General features: G+C 38.5%; 1 protein-coding gene across 3 annotated transcripts in view; it reads right to left on the reverse strand.

Annotated features, from left to right (window-relative positions):
* Positions 1 to 1,026: 1,026 nt before the first annotated feature.
* ASIC5 (acid sensing ion channel subunit family member 5) overlaps positions 1,027 to 16,642 on the reverse strand; it is a 36,586-nt gene continuing 20,970 nt past the window's right edge. The window contains exons 7-11 of one of the 3 annotated variants that reach the window (XM_023508758.1): positions 15,040 to 15,187; positions 9,950 to 10,006; positions 7,362 to 7,530; positions 3,305 to 3,396; positions 1,027 to 1,254 (exon numbers count right to left, since the gene is read on the reverse strand). In XM_023508758.1, coding sequence (XP_023364526.1) covers positions 1,067 to 1,254; positions 3,305 to 3,396; positions 7,362 to 7,530; positions 9,950 to 10,006; positions 15,040 to 15,187 — 654 coding nt within the window. In that variant the 3' untranslated portion in view covers positions 1,027 to 1,066. Of the gene's footprint in view, positions 1,258 to 3,304; positions 3,397 to 7,361; positions 7,531 to 9,949; positions 10,007 to 15,039; positions 15,188 to 16,642 lie in introns of all 3 variants that reach the window. The other 2 variants (XM_012813517.2, XM_023508759.1) reach the window with 2 other exon arrangements.

Here is a 16,642-nt window from a genome sequence, read left to right on the forward strand (position 1 = left end):
GTGGGAGAATTTCTCTGCAGTATTTACCCGTGATAGGGATTTCTGAGTCACAAGATACATTTCTAACTTGACTACCAGCAGATTGTGCTGGCCCCATTCCTGCGGCACTAGCACTCACTTATCATCAAGCTTAAAAACATTTCAAGAGTTTCTCAACTTATTTTTATGAGATCTGGAAAAGATACAGTACTACAGAGAATGAATTAACGGTTAAAAATCTTCAACTTGCTTATGATTTCTTGAGTATGCTTGAGAAGCCTTCTGAACTATTCACTATTGATTGAATGTTCTGAGCAGTTGGAAGTAGGTCTATAGCCTGAGGAGTAGGAGGACACTGAAAGTCTTGAATTTTCTCTCTACATTCAGTAAGTCAATAGAAATACTTAGGAAAACATGACAAGATGCCATGTACTGTCAGTAAACTACGGGTTTCACTTTGCATTCAATTAGATTGATTCTAAATCTACACCTGCGTAGGAAATATAGATTTTTTCCCCCTCCAAAGGTAATTTGCAATAGAACAGTTCATGTAAAAGAAAAAAAAAGTTGAATCTTAGTGAAAATGAAAGTTCTTAAAAAATCTTTATAACACACACTGCTTTTTCTCCTCCTATATAGCTTATTGATCGGGTATACTTTAAATATTTATTCATGAAGAATGTCCTTTTTCCATCATCCAAATATTTACCCATTGAAAATAAATTTATGAAATGTCTGGTGCATAATCTCTGCTATTCTAGGTACTGGAAATATAGAAGTATGGGAACGGTGCCTATTTCTCCCATTTCTTTTGTATATAGGTTGTCCATAACATTCGTGTGCAGTTTTAAATTGCACACTATTTTAAACTACACAGCAACTTTATGGCCAGCCTGTATTAAAAAATATTCAGACAGACACACAAGAACAAATAGACAAAAAGACATGTATCAAGGGATAGATGCCTTCGGGGGGGGGTTTATTGACCCCCCAAACAACAGCATAAAGTTACCTAACAATGAATTAGTGATAACAGATCTACAGGTATCGTGAAGAGAAAAGTAACCACTTTTATTCCATGTGAACATTAGCATTCCTCTATTTGGTTTTTATCTCCCAGGTGATTTTGAGGTGGGGGAGACCACTGTGTCATGTCAGGTATCTTCAGCAAAAAGAAAATGCATATCCAGCAGAAATTGGTGAATATATATTCAATAATTTCTATAATTGTAATGATACTGGCCCCGCAAAATAGCCCCAGCTGACCGCCGACATCTGCTGTAACAAAACAAGAAAAAATTGAATGTCACCTTTTTTCCTAAATAGCAGATGAAACATTATTAGACAGTTAAATCATTTGAAGCTAATAAGTTAATCGTAACTGATATGATATGAAGTTGGGTTATGGGTATTCCTTGAAAATTTGGTATAAATAAGCTTATGGCAGTTAGCAATATCTTATAGTAGTAGTCATACAAATCATCTGAAAAAGCACAGTGAAAAAACAAACATGAAATCTGTTTCCAAAAATACAACTCAAAGACTTTGGAGGATGTAAAAGCTTGGCAAATTCATAAAAGAGCCTAGATGATTAAAAATTCATGTCCACGTGTTAAGCAAGGAGCAGAAATGCCATCCAGATGGCATTACTGGATGACAGTGTTTTCCAGAAAATTAATTTCCAAACATGTGATGACTTCGGGTGTCTGAAAGAATTAGTTCTTTTTAGGTATTTAAAATATTTAATTTAACAAAAAATATTTTAATATAGCATTGCCTTTTTAGAAACAGAGTCTCACTTTATCGCCCTTGGTAGAAAGCCATGGTGTCACAGCTCACAGCAACCTCCAGCTCCTGGGCTTAGGCGATTCTCTTGCTTGAGCCTCCTGAGCAGCTGGGACTACAGGTGCCCACCACAATGCCCGGCTACTTTTTGTTGCAGTTTGGCCTGGGCCCGGTTCGAACCCGCCACCCTCGGTATGTGGGGCCAGTGCCCTACCCACTGAGCCATAGGCATTGCCCCATTTTTAGGATATTTTAAAAGTCTATATTTTTATTACTTGTGCTTTTTTGTTATGGTAAAATATTCATGACATAAAATATAACATTTTAAACGATTCTTTAGTGTACGGTTCTATGGTGCAAAGTAATTCACATTGTTATGCAACCATCACCTTCACCCATTTCCAGAACTTTTTCATCTTCCCCAACTGAAACTCTGCGTGCAATAAGCACTAACTCCCCATTCCCTCCTCCTCCCAGCCCCTGGCAACCACTATTCTACTTTCTGTCTCTGAATTTGACTACTCCAGCAGTCCTTTTAAAAATAGCTTACATTATTAATCATTCTCTTATTGCCCTGGGCCATTCTCAGGATCGGGCTATTTTTGAAAAGCGTGATGAGTGTGATAATGCAGGATAGGCTTCTCCAAGAGCTTTGGGGAATTTCTGTACCTCCTCCCTATTCGGGGTCTCGGCTGCTGCGTCTCACTGTTGTCACTCTGCCTGACTTCAGGGTCTTCTTCTGTCCCTCACAGGGCCTCCTCTAAGACACAGTGAGATCTAGGACACCAGCACTTATGCTTGTTAAGGACAGTGTGATGGGACACCAGCACTTATGCTTGTTAAGGACAGTGTGATGGAGGCCAGTCAGCAGACAGGGACTGTAAACTAATTTTGCTTCCTTGGGTTCTTTTCACCCACTCTGGGGCCGAGCTCTGTGCGGAATATGAGGTGGCTGATGTCCTACCCAGATGCAGGAGGCTGAAACTTGCTGCAATGTCCTTTGATGAAGGAAAGCCCGATGTGAGTGTGAGTATGTAACGATCAACACCAGCCCTGTCCATGTCCGTGTGAGGTTTGCTTACACTAGTGTTTTCTTTCTTTTTTCATTTTTTATTATTAAATGATAGCTGTGTACATTAATGCGAACATGGGGTACAGTGTAGTGTTTTCATATACAATTTGAAATATTTTCATCAAACTGGTTAACATAGACTTTGTGTCATTTACTCAGTTATCGTGTTAAGACATTTATACTCTAGTTCTAGAAAAGTTCACCTGTACCCTTGTTAGACAGACCATATAGGTGATCTTTCCAGTCACCCTCCCACCACCCAGCCGCCCTTCTCCCCCCCTCCCTGCATATTCTTAGGCTAGAATTAGGTACAGTAGTGTTTCCTAGAGAGTTGGAAAATGTCAGATTTAAATAGTAGCCAATGACAAGTACTATTGATTCCTTTTCCTCCCTTGATAAGCTGAACCAAAAATATGAACGAGAAAAGAAAAATTCCAAAAAATTGAGGAACAACTAAATAACACTTACCAAGTAACTCAGACACACTGACTGCTTTTTGCTGCTGGGTTATCTTGTAGTTCAAATCACTATAGTTTATTTCAATGTTTACAAGATTCTCTCTAGGGATAAAAACAGAGTTATCATAGCTCAAGACTGCCACCACTACACTGAACTCCCATTTGACAAAAGTAATATTCATTTTTGTTTTATACGAAATGCTGAATTAGACTCAGATTTGATATTAATCACAATTAACATGATTTAGAAGGCATTTTTGTTATGTTACTATTTAGGAGAAAGAATTATTTTTCTACACATCATTCCTGAGAACCTGGAAAAAAGTCATCAAATGTAATTATCTACTGAGTAGACTAAATATTTAAAGACATTTAAAGGTGCATTTCATTTTAATTGAGACCTTGGTTCTGTCCCTTGTTTCTCATGTGACTCATATTGATTTCCTGAATCTTGGTTTCCCCACGAGTAGTCAGAATTTTAGTCAAATTCACAGAGTTATGATGAGGAGAAATTAAATAATATGTATAAAGCATTGAAAAGAACCTGGTGCATGTTGAGTATTCAATAAATACTAATTATTTCCTCTATGTCATTAATGCATATTTGGGCAAAGACTCTTGTTTTCTTAACATCCTCTAGAAATCTTCATATGTGACCAGATTGGCTACACATTATTTTAAAATTTTAGCTCTCTTAACAATAAAAAAATTAATTATAAAAGTAAAATTGCAGACTTTATGAAGTCTCATGTCTCACTCTCTAGCTGCAACCCACATCTCTTCGTTGAAGTTCAATAATATAGTCAAGTGCCTCATAACAGTTCTACCTGGATATATGACAGGTGTTTCAAATTTGACATAGTCTAGGTCAAACTCTTGATATTTCCCCAATTTATAATGTAAAATTTCAGACTCCATAGACAGTTGATCAGGATACCCTATCTGACTTACCTTTAAAATATATCAGGACTGCTGCCGCCTCTCCCCCCAATCAGTGCAACCACCTTCCCCCAGACCTTGGTTATTTCTCCCCTACATTTTTGCAATAGCTTTCTGATCAGTCATTCTCCTTCCAACTTTAAAGCACACCGCCTTGACAAATACACACCTTCTATTTATACAATAAGTAAAATACATGTCTGTAACTCTCCAAATCATGTTTCCCTTTTCCTCAACCTCCACACCCTGCCCCCAAATTTCCTATCATCATACACCAAGTAAAACTCCACCATGGGATTTTGAGAAGCCCCACTTTAGGTCTTTGCTCAAACTCCACCTTCTCAGGAAGGTCTTTCTGATCATGTTCTATGACCCTGAGAATAACTTTCCCTGATTCTGCCTTCCCGAGACTACTTTGCTGATTTCTCTCCCATGCACTTAGGACCAAGTGCTGTGACTAGACACATCTACCATCCATCTCCATTCCAGTGGACAGAAGCACAACAAGGTAAGGTTTTTGACTTGAGATTTGAGGTATTCCTAGTGCTTAGAATATTTCTTGAATCCTAACACATTATAGGTGCTTACTATGTATTTTTAAAATGGACTACTAAGAAAGCAAATTAAAGATAATATTAACAAATGAGTGGATAGTCACCTGTCTACATTATAAGCTAAACTGAAAACCAACCATCTCATGATTTGCAAATGACAGCAATAATCATTAAGAATGGATCTTACTAGAGTTTCCTGGAGTTACATGGTATTCTTTAATGTATCTAAGAAAAATGGCTGTAAATCACTCTTCTTATTGTTTATAGTTTTGAAATTAATATTCCTAAACATACTTAATTTTAAATACATCATTAATATGTTTACTTAATATCCATTGGTTTAATCCTGGGTAACAGGAGAATGGGCTATGCTTAAATAGATAATTGGCCTCTGGTAATATTTACATATAATAAAGCAATTGCCAAAGTGATGGAAATAATAAAGTTGTCTTGGAAGTACAGACATTTTAGTAATATTTCAATCCTTTTAGGCTCCGTTGTGCCCCTAATTTACAAGTACACTGATAATATTGTTTAATTTCCCAAGTACAACATTCATAATCATTTCCAAATATTGTCCATCTGTAGTTTTGAGAGAAGATGAATTCCTCCCCCACAAAAATATTGTGATATTTACTCAATTTCTCTCAGACAGATGATTTGCCCAGTAATTTGGGCTGCACTGATTCTGTGTCTCCTGGTGATAGTGAAATCATTCAGGATTTCATTTCAGAAATATTTGTTCATGTCACCTTATAAATTAAAAACTGAGTTTCTCGATGTATTACAAAACACTAAAGAAATGCTTTCAGATGCTTGCCCATGAATGCTGCCTTAACAGGAATGGATTGTTTGTATAATAAATCAAATAATTTTTATTTCAAATTTTAAGTTAAAATGGAACAATTTTTAAAATACACTCATTTTGCTGATGAAATAGGCCTATATTCAGCCACAGCTTACCCTTATATTCACCTCCTCACTGCCTGCTCAGTAGGCCAAAGCATCTCATCATTTGGGGGTGCAGTAACTGTCACCTGAGACTCTGGCTTGGCCATCATGTGGGTGTGATTTCTGCCCCAGGAAGACTCACATACGGCTTCATCATTAAAAAAGAGGTTGCTTCTTTTTTAATCGCACTACTGTTAAGATTTTACATCTACACCCATGACAAACTGCATTTGTGTTTTCTTATTGTCTGTGTGTACTCTTTCTTGAGACAAAGTTTCACCCTGTTGCCCAGGCTTGAATGCAGTGTCCTGATCATAGCTCTCTGTATCCTCTAACTCCTGGGCTCAAGTGATCCTCCACCTTGAGGCTTCAGAGCTCCCGGGTAGCTGGAGCTATAGGTGTGCACCACCACACCTGGCTAATTTTTTTTCCTTCAGTCTTTATAGAAATAGAGGTCTCACTATGTTGCCCAGGCTTGTCTTGAACTCCTGGCTCCAACCAATTCTCCTACCTGGGCCTCTCAAAGTGCTGGAATTACAAGGATGAGCCACTGCCCTTGGCTGAACATTTGTGTTTTCTGATTTACCACTCTTTGATTTCTGATTCTGTCCACAAACCAGTTTCTTAATCACACGTGCAACTTCTAACTAGTTCTTTGTAGGATCTGGGCAACCCCTAAGTCCAGCTGCCGTGTTCAACCACTTACCCTAATACGCCTGGTAACAGCCTGCACTATCAACAACCATGTAAGGTCCCTACATATCAATTATAAAATAGGATTAATTGGTGATAGATTTATAATAATTTGAGTCTTGGGGAAAAAATAACATTTGTTAGGATCATCTTGTTTTATACATAGGTTTATTTTCTAAATTAATTAATATGTTTCTAGAATTATGCTTATATCCTCTGAAGATTCAATAGTAATGAAATTCAGGAGATTTTTTCAACCAGAAGTCATATGAAGTGCTCTTTAAAATCATATATATAGAAGTAACATTACAGGCAAATCAGTTTCCCACATTAAAATGAAATACAGAGATACCTGTGTTGGAGTCAGAGGTGTAAAAAGACATAATTACACATATTGTAGCTCTTTATTTTTCTTTATCTGCTAAGTGTTTAAAACCATACTCCCATTAGTCCCATCTTGACGAAAGCACTTTTTCTTTACAATTTGTAAAGATGGTTTTATTGTATAGGTATTTACATGGGGAGATTATTTTTCTTAATTATATACAAGGCTAAAATTGGAATCAAACAAGTTTTCATAGTCAGGTACTTAGCCAGGCCTGGTAGCTCATGCCTGTAATCCCAGCAACTCTGGAGGCCCAGGCCAGTGGATTGCTGAGCTCAGGAGTTTGAGACCAGCCTGAGCAAGAGTGACACCCTGCCTTTACCAAAAATAGGAAAACTAGCCTCCATTGCAGAAAGAACCTGTAGTCCTCTATTTGGGTGGCTGATGCAAGAAAATCACTTGAGCCCAAGAGTTTGAGATTGCTCTGAGCTATGACACCATGGCACTCTATACAGAGTGACAAAGTGAGACTCTGTGTCAACAAACAAACAAACATATACATATTCATGTTAATTACAAGTAATTTATAAGACTAATATGATTACCTGATATATTTTTGGCTTTTATTCAACTTCTTAGAAAGATATTTCAGAGCTTGTCGACTTGGGAAATTGGAATATGAAATAGTGGCAGGGTATTCTGTTTCTTCACAAGAAACAGGGCAGCTAGAGTTATATGTCCCCACTGTACATAAATCCTTAAGTTCAATGGAGTCTGAAAAGAAAATCAGGGCAGGGAATTCAAAGAAGAGGAATATTTCACAGTGGGGAGGATAAAGCTTTTTAAAGTTTATAATTTCACTTTCAATGGTTAAAAAAAGAAGTGGTTATACCACTGCAGAATGGCTGTAATTAACAATGATACGTATCCTCAAATACCTAAAAGGAGAATATTGAATGTTCCCAACACAAAAAAAAAATGATAAATGTTTGATAAATTGGACAAACTATCCTGATCTGATCACCCATACATCACATGTATTGGAGCAACGCCCTGTGCCCCCAAAATATGTACAATACTTATCTGTCAATTAAAAATGAAATAAAATAATTTAAAATGTGGTTTACAAATTCTGTCACACTCCTTTCTTAACAAATGGTATTTACATTTTCAATACTGCAAAGCAAAAAGAATCTATACCATAGGAGTTGTTATCTTTGGATTGAGTCACTGCATAAGAATCTTTATTAGAAATGAGAAATTTTCTCCAGGAAGTCTCTGATTCTCCACAGATATCAGGTGCATGACCAGGACAGGATGGAAAGATGGTTTTGTGATCTTGTGTCACTTCAAGAAAAACTTTCAAACATAATCTTAAAAGCCAATGACTCGGATTTAAACTAGACTAATCGCTAAGACTTGTCACAACATACGGTGGTTTGAAACATGCGGCTGAGAGTTTCAAATCTCTTATTTCTGTAGAATTTCTAAATCAGCCACTGAGGTTCTCTGTCCTCTCCTGAATCCTTAGAGCAATGGGGCAAGCATGCGCTGGAGGAAATGTTTGTCTCCAGCTTCCCTTGGGATCATCTCCCGGTGCCCATCTCTTGTAGAGATCCAGGTTTTTTATTTTCTTTTGCTATTGACATTACAACCTTTATGGATTCATTGCTGTTGTGAACCCATTGTTCACCAACACCCTTGATTAGTGACCAACTTCAAGCTTGTTTTTTAGACTCTAGCTTTGGTACTCTGTGCTAAAAGAGCATAACTTTTGCACACACTCATGAGTTCTTCAAGGCTAATGTGAATGACCCCCACTCTTCCCACTCACGTGTATCACACCCTCACTTACGCACATGCTCACACTTATACACTCACACACTACCATGCACGTGCTCTCACACACCACACACTCATACATGCTATCACACACATCGCACACTCCCACACACTCCCATGCACACATGCTCACACACTCACAATACTCTCACACATGCCACACACACTCATACACCCACACACCTACGTACACATACACACTCACACAACTCACATACATGTTTTCACACACGCACGTATACGTACTCTCACACACTCCTCCCACATGCTTATGTACCCACATATGTGCACACACACACACTTACACACACACACTTATGCACCCTGCACAACAGCAAATACACACAGTCTCATAGATCCTCTGCTAACAACACTTGACGTATACATTTGTTTTCCTGAGCTCTCCCTCCAGCCTCCATCAGGGATAGGAAATCAGAAGAAATTTGGCAACATCATTCCAGCTCCACTGGTGAGTATATTCCTTCAGGAGTCTAGTCAACTTGTGGGCTATAAAAATTACAAGATCCCTTGTAATCATGCTCATATTGTGACATATTTTACAACCATCCAAAAGAACCTGTTTTATCAATTCTGCTGTCCTGGACATATTTCCACAATGAGTGAGGAAAGCTAGTTTCATAAAAGAGTATGTTAGAATCCCATTTTAATAAACAATCAATGATTGAAAGTCCTAAGTATAAAGCTATATACACAGAGAAAGTTATGCTGGACTATACTATTGTATTTACATGGATTGGGGGTTAAGAGATACGTAAGCAAAAAAAAAAAAAATAAAAGGCTGTTTAAGAAGCAATTATCTGCAATAAGTACAACAGATATGATCATGATTTTATTTATGGAAAAAGTTTTATATATAGCCTATGTATAATTAAATGAACGACTGAAAGAACAGTTCCAAAACTGAGAGTAATTTTCAGAGTGATGCAACTTCTACTGATTTTTTACATGGCTTCTTTTATATTCTGTAATATTTGACTATTCACAACAGATACATTTTATTTATGTAATAAAAAGGCTATTTTGATTATAAAAAACATTAGAAAACAACATAAATATTTATAAATAAAAAATAACTCTCTTTTATGTTACTTTGACACTGTATCTTTAATTCAGATATATCTTAAAATCAGAGGATATTTGTTCGTTTTTTCTGTTTATGTTTATACAAGCTACTATTTAAGAACATTCTAAACCCTCCTAAACATTCTAAACCCTTATAGTCTCTATTCTGTTTCCTTTCTGAGGTGTCCATAGTATGATTTAATGTCTTCAGGTACACTGAGCAATGTTAATATATATCCTAAAAATAAAAGTAAATTAAGCTACTTACCAAGTATAGGAGAAACACAATTGTAGTATTTTTGTAGGTGACATTCTATCCCATTTCCTTAAAAACAATAAGTATAATATATAGAGATTTCACACTTTATAAAATAAGTGACCTAATGACAAAACAACCTTCCTTACCTCCACCCATCCATTCATCCACTTACTCATTTGTACAAATGGACATTTTTCTTTTGTAGGAAAAAGTATCAAAGTATGTTAGTATCCATTGAAAATATATATTGGGAGAAAAAATAATGTTTTCATTCATTTATATTCATTTCCCTCTGTCTATATCATTCCGATCTTTAAACACCAATAGTAATTTTGAAATGTTGATAGTTTTCAAATTTTAAGTCACTGTCACAGCTGTCATCTCATTTGATCTTGCTCACAATCCTGTGATTTGAGAATGTTCATTTTATAGATGAAGAAATTAAGCCTTGGTACATTCTGTGTATTTTCTGTCCTGGCCCCTCCATCCACTGATATGAATATATACCATCAAGAGAGAGAGTGTGTGTGTGAGCACACACACAGGCTGCCAATCTAGGAACAGGATGAGGACAAATAAGTACTAATATTTGTTAAGCACCTGCTGTGGACCTTGAGGTGATTGTAAAATCAGCATGGATCAGGGTTTAATCCTAGGGCTCACTCTGAAGCCTTAGTCTTTTAGCCTTGGCACGTTATTTGTCCATTGCTATAAGCCATGTGGTCTCAGGTTAGCCACAGCATTTAATAATAATCCTGAAAATAATAAAAAAAAATTGTCCACTTACAATGTGTTGACAATTTGTGGAATGTTAGACTAACTATAAAGTGTTCTTTTTTTGAAAAAAATTGAAAAAAAAATTGAGTTAAAAAAAGAGAGGAAAAAACCTTTAAAATTAAGTTAGGAAAAAGCCTCATTTTTCCAAATTGTGCCTTACTTGTGGCAATAACATTTCTTCCATTGTAAAGCACAATGAAATTTTGGAAACAACGTGTACCTGGAAAGCTGATTTTGGAGATTTCTTCCACAAACTATTAGTGGAGTTACTAGTGAAAGTAGTGAAAGCTAGAAACTCAGCTGACACAAAAACATTGCCGCACACAGTGGTATGCTGGCCCATCGTTTGCTTCTTGCTCAACCACCTGTGTGTTAATCCTGTTTTTTAAAGAACTTATTTGCAGAACTGGAAACGTACTTGACTGAACAAACAGAAAAGGACATGTAGTCCTCTCAGCACCTGCCAAAGTGTATTCCAAGGAGCCGGATAAAACCAGAGAGCAGAAAACGAATGCTTTCCATTATCATTGCACAACAGCAATTGCTCTTCTCTCCATAACCCCAATAAAAGCCCAAGTGCTCATCCTCAGTGCTGACATGCCTTCTTTTCATGCTGTGCCCTTTCCTCCCTTGCCAGGTAAAACAAACACCTTATTTTAAGCCTGCCTTTGAGTCAAGAATTCTTTCTCAGCCCATGGTACTAGCACCTGTAACATTTTGGTGGTGGCCAGTACAGGGATCTCTCTTTTCTACATCTGTCTTGTGACTGCTCCTTCCTCGCCTGCCCAGGACATCCCTCTCAGTGCCTTCAACACACCAGGAACTCAATGAGTCTCTTGGACATTAGGAATAGTTATATGTTTTAGTCTGAGCCTAGAAGCTTTTGTTTGGTCAAGGATTAAAAAAACCCAGCACCTGTTTACCACTTTTGAGAGGTGACGAATGAGGAAGATGCTTCCTAGCCACCTATCTCAGCCTTCACCCAGACCCAGGGACACCGGGTTTGGGGGACCATGTCTGGGGTTTTGTCTGGGTCAGAACTCCGGGATGCCCATTTTCCATCCAGACCTCTAGGTTTCAGTCAGCCTCACATCTCAGGATGCACAATGTCTGATCAGATCTCTGAAAGTCATCTGAGCTGGGGACCCCGCTCTGGGACCCTCTTCCTTTGACATATGATCATCTCTGAAAAAGTCTTTCCTTCTTCTTTCTCCTAGTTATTGCCGTAGGCAACATCTCAACCAGCTCCACCTAGAGACTCTCCATTGAGATGTCTCCTTAAGAACTTGAAAACTTTGAGACTTTCTAACCTCCAGTCCAAACATTTAATCTTCTATTGTAACACAGTCTGACCACGGTATAAATTAAATGACCAAGCGGTTTGGCCCAATAGCAGATCTCTTAATCATAATACCATTCTTCAACTATTGGTCCTTTACTGCCGTCAGCTCAGCAGTGGTCTACAGTTCCTTATGTTCAGGCCTTCTGCAAACTTGCTCAGCATCCAGGTCTGTGCTGCACTTGATACATGTTACATCTACCTTCTGTGTCTTTCCCACCATCCTCCTCTGATCCAGATAATGTTTCCTGTTGGGCTCCCCCATTCTCCCTCCTTCAACTCCATCATCAAATCCTTTGACCCCTCTGTCTTCACTGCCTCTCACTTCACTCCCTTCTTCTTCTTTCATTCCACCTTCACCCAGCCATACTCATTCAGCTCACTTTTCCAAATTCCTTCCCCACCTGTACACTAGAGCCCTCTTTGTGAGGTTGTTGGGTCGGAAGGCATCATCCAAGTCCATCCCCCTTTCTCTATGGCTGATGTGTCTCAAATAGAAAACCAAAGATGGTAGCGTCTCAGCTGACCCTTCAGGTTCTCTAAAGAATTTGAATATTTCACTCTATCATGGAGAAATATTCCTAATAATTTTCTCCACTTATACCACTCATGAAAAGAGGGACTGTATTGGTCCAAGGCTAGAGATACACAGATGACCTTAACTGAAGGTGACCCTCTTCCTATGTTCTTGGCCATAGTGCTGTCTAGAACAGGACTCAAGTTGGGATTAGCAGCAGGGATCTTCTCATGGACGGAAGTGATATATATGCTTTCCTTTCTCATTGAAGGGATGTAAAGGGCCATGGCTAAGCCTGTTAATTATGACAAAGTTAAAGAAATTTACTCAGGGCAAGGATGAAAATCTACAACTTTTTCTTTCACCACTATCTGAGGGCATTTGCCTCTTTACTTGGATCCTGACCGCAGGGAGGGACAATCCATTTTAGCAATGTACTTAATCTCCCAGTCAGCCCCTGACATTCGATGTAAACTCTAAAAACTTGATCTGGCCCCCAGATCATTCACCAAGGAAAATTTCTGCTTACCCCTGATAATCAAGGCCATGCAAATTGTACCTATGTCTGGCACCTAAAAGTAAAGCCTATCCAATCCCACAGTCATAATGAATTATAGGTTTATCTTATAGGGACTAGGACTGGAGACAAGGCAGAATCAGACATTCTTCCTCCTACTTACAGACGTCTACATAATTGATGCTCTCTTCTCTCTTTATTCTAAGTAAAATGTAGATCTCTTGGGCCTCACAAGAATGTAGCCACTACCTCATGAGGCCCACTCCCCCTTGTCTTCACCCTTCTCTCTGTGTTTCTTTAAAAGGCTGGAAATTTCAACCTCCCATTTGGAAAAACAGCCACAGCTTATCTGTGGTTTATGTTTTCCCTTTGTTCGCCCTCAAAATCTTGGCTCAACAAGCCTCCATTTGAAATTTTTGCCTCAATCATTTACTTGGGTTGACAAAGAGATGAGATAGCATTTGTAAATGTGAGTCTTCATGTGTGTGCATGTAGGGGGCAAACTTGTAGAGACACACTGGCTTGATGAACTCTATTTTTGTTTTTAGATGTGCCGTCAGAGAGCAATGAAAGAGACCTGAATAAAAACATCCAACATTCCTGTAGATTGTATTCTGTACCGTGGGAGCCAAACTAAGAATGTGGGAGCCAAACTAATTAACTCAAGTCACAAGTCAAACTACCTCCTTTTGTTGTTTATTCAGGACAATAGGCCCCAACATACCAAGGACCTTATCATACCTAGGTGTTACAGCCCAAATCCTGGCCCCCTCCCCTTTGTCCCACTAGCCCCCTTGTGCACTCAGCCCACATCCTGACCCCCTCCCCTTTTGCACTCACCACTCTACTCTGCACTCGCCCCACTTGCGACCTTTACCTCTTCCTTCTCATTCGCTCACCTGAGACAAAGAAGACTCGTCCCTGAGCCAATCAACCCTGAACACGACCACCCTGTACCTGTCAGTTTAGGACAGACATGGTTTACCTACCAATAAGGGAATGGGGTGGGATGGTCTAATGGGAGGGAAGAGGGAAAGGTATAAAGGAATTGTCTGAATAGTCTGTAAAGGCTGCTGTTCCCACTTTTTCTTAAAGGGCAGCCCAGGCTCTGAGCTTGAATAAATAAAATTCCTCGTGCCTTTGCAGCGATGTTCGGCCTCTCAGTGGTGCTTGAATTGAGTCTGGGGGTTAACAGTACCATGCACTATTTTTTTTTTCCAAAATTTTTGGCTGGGGGTGGATTTGAACTTGCCACCTCCAGTATATGGGGCCGGCGCCCTACTCCTTTGAGCCACAAACACTGCCCCATGCTGTGTACTTTATAAACCACTCATTTACTCATTTTATACTTACAACAACACTGTAAGATAAGGATATTATCCTTCCAACTTCTTTCACCAGGTTAAGAGACGTTAAGTCACTTGTTCAAGATCACAGGGGTGAGAACCTTGGCGCTGAGCGGAGTAGCTGAGTTGGATCCAGCTCTTAATCTGTCTTCCCTATCACCTCCTTAGATGATGCCTCATACTCACAGTTCTAGGAATGTTTCAAAATGGATGCAAAAGAGGTCTGAAGTTTATGTTAAAGTCACAAAGGAAACCAATTTCCAGCAGTAAAACCTTCAGGATCAGTAAGACCTATACATAATCTTTTTTTTTTCAAAAAACTGAGAAAATCTTCACATGCCATTTTAGACACTGGAGAATATCTGATTTCAACCCTCAGAAATAAGAACTGGGGACATGCCCTGTGAACACAATTTTGTTTTGTAGATAGCTCTGCTTTGGTTTCATGACTTACAATTTGTCTGTTGAGGTTGTATTTGCCAAACGGATTTTCCAGCATAGAATTTCAGGAGAATAGAAAACAATTTAAAGATAAAACATGTTCTATATTTCAAAGTAAATAAGTATAATTCAGTAAGAGGGAAGTCATCAGTATGTATCTACCTGGAAGCAGGAACGGCAGACATCCACATTCCTTCTCTATGTGCTGGGCTTTACATTCCTTCAAGCAACCAGAAGTGCTGTAGCTGCGAAAATTCTGCAGCTTGATGTTGGGGTTGCATTCTCCCCAAGGGTATTCTTGATGAACTGTCTTAAGATAAAATAAACTCGTGTTCAGGAGATTTATCCAAGGTTAGTCCCTTGTTTTCCATCAGGAAGGCTCAGTGCTCTGCGATCTTTTAAAATTGACTACTTTTGTCTGTTTTGCCTACTTTGCTCACCAAAAAGTCCCTGCAGGCAAATGTTAAGAGTGGTTCTTTAAAAAAATGAGGTTGGACAATGAAGTTCAGAAACTCAAAAAAGTGCTACTGACTTTCTTGCTGACTATCATCGTGTTCACCTTCAAACTGCCCCCTTGGCCATTTGGTAACTGTAGTAACATTCAGCAAGGAGATATATAGCACTTTTTCCAGGACGCCTTTGCAAACTTAATTGTTAGAACTCCTATAACAATAGCTCTGATGGCCTTTCCATAAACAGTATTCCAAAATTGCTTTGCACGGTGGTCTGGGTGCTGGCATTGGTGCATAGCTTCCCAAGGGGAGTGCCTCAAAGGTGATCATCATGCTTTACCAAGGGGATACGTGGCAATTTTTCTACAATTAATTGTCCTCATGAAGCCCAGATGCTAATCAAAAAGTCAGAGAAATTGATAATTCTAAAAATTAACTCATATAAGGAAAAAAAATTTATGCAAATGTTATATTGGCATATTGATCAGCTCATCAACAAAACAGCAACCAAAATCACAAAGAAAAGAAAAATTCTTTCTGGAGCACCTCCTATGTGCCAGGCTACAACTGTCAATGCTATCTTTGTGGCACTTCACTTAAACTTCATTACTATGGAAGGGAAATTCCTCCTTCACCATCGTGCAGATCAGAGAAGCAAAGTCAGGGTGCTAATTAGGGAAATTACTGAGTAAGCCGATTACAAATGGGAACCGATCAGATCAGCCTGATGCTAAGATTCCTGCTATTTCTACTTCGGTTGTCTTCTTCTCAGAGAGTCCCATTGAGAAAGCATAGCTCAGCAACTTAAGTCTCTTCTTACACTTAATAACTCTTTCTAATGAAATTCAAGATCACCTTGGATTCAACAGGTTTCCTAGCTTTTGCTTACATTGTACATGTGAATTCACTATTTCTACTAAATACGAAAATAATCTGAAAATAAAAATCAGAAATGAAATAAATAATAATAAAATAATCTGAAATGAAATTTTGGAATTTTCAGTAATGTCCTGAAGGTACAGAAGAAAGGGTTTTCCAGTGAAAAGAATTATTTAAGTACTTGATGCATTCACTACCATGTTTCCCCAAAAATAAGACCTACCAAAAAAATGTGCCCTAGCAGGATTTCTATGCATTTGTTAAATATAAGCCCTACCCCGATAATAAGACTTAGTGATGGCCGAAGCTATGCAGCGTATCTGTATAGTGATCCTAGTGATGGGTGTGCCATGCATTTTGCAGAGCGGTAAGGAAGACTGAAATACCTTTTATCTGCCACAGCTCCTCTCTCTGAGCCATTAGCACTTGCACAG

The sequence above is a fragment of the Otolemur garnettii genome, unplaced genomic scaffold (assembly GCF_000181295.1).
Source record: "Otolemur garnettii isolate 467f Iridium unplaced genomic scaffold, OtoGar3 scaffold00274, whole genome shotgun sequence".
NCBI lineage: Eukaryota > Metazoa > Chordata > Mammalia > Primates > Galagidae > Otolemur > Otolemur garnettii.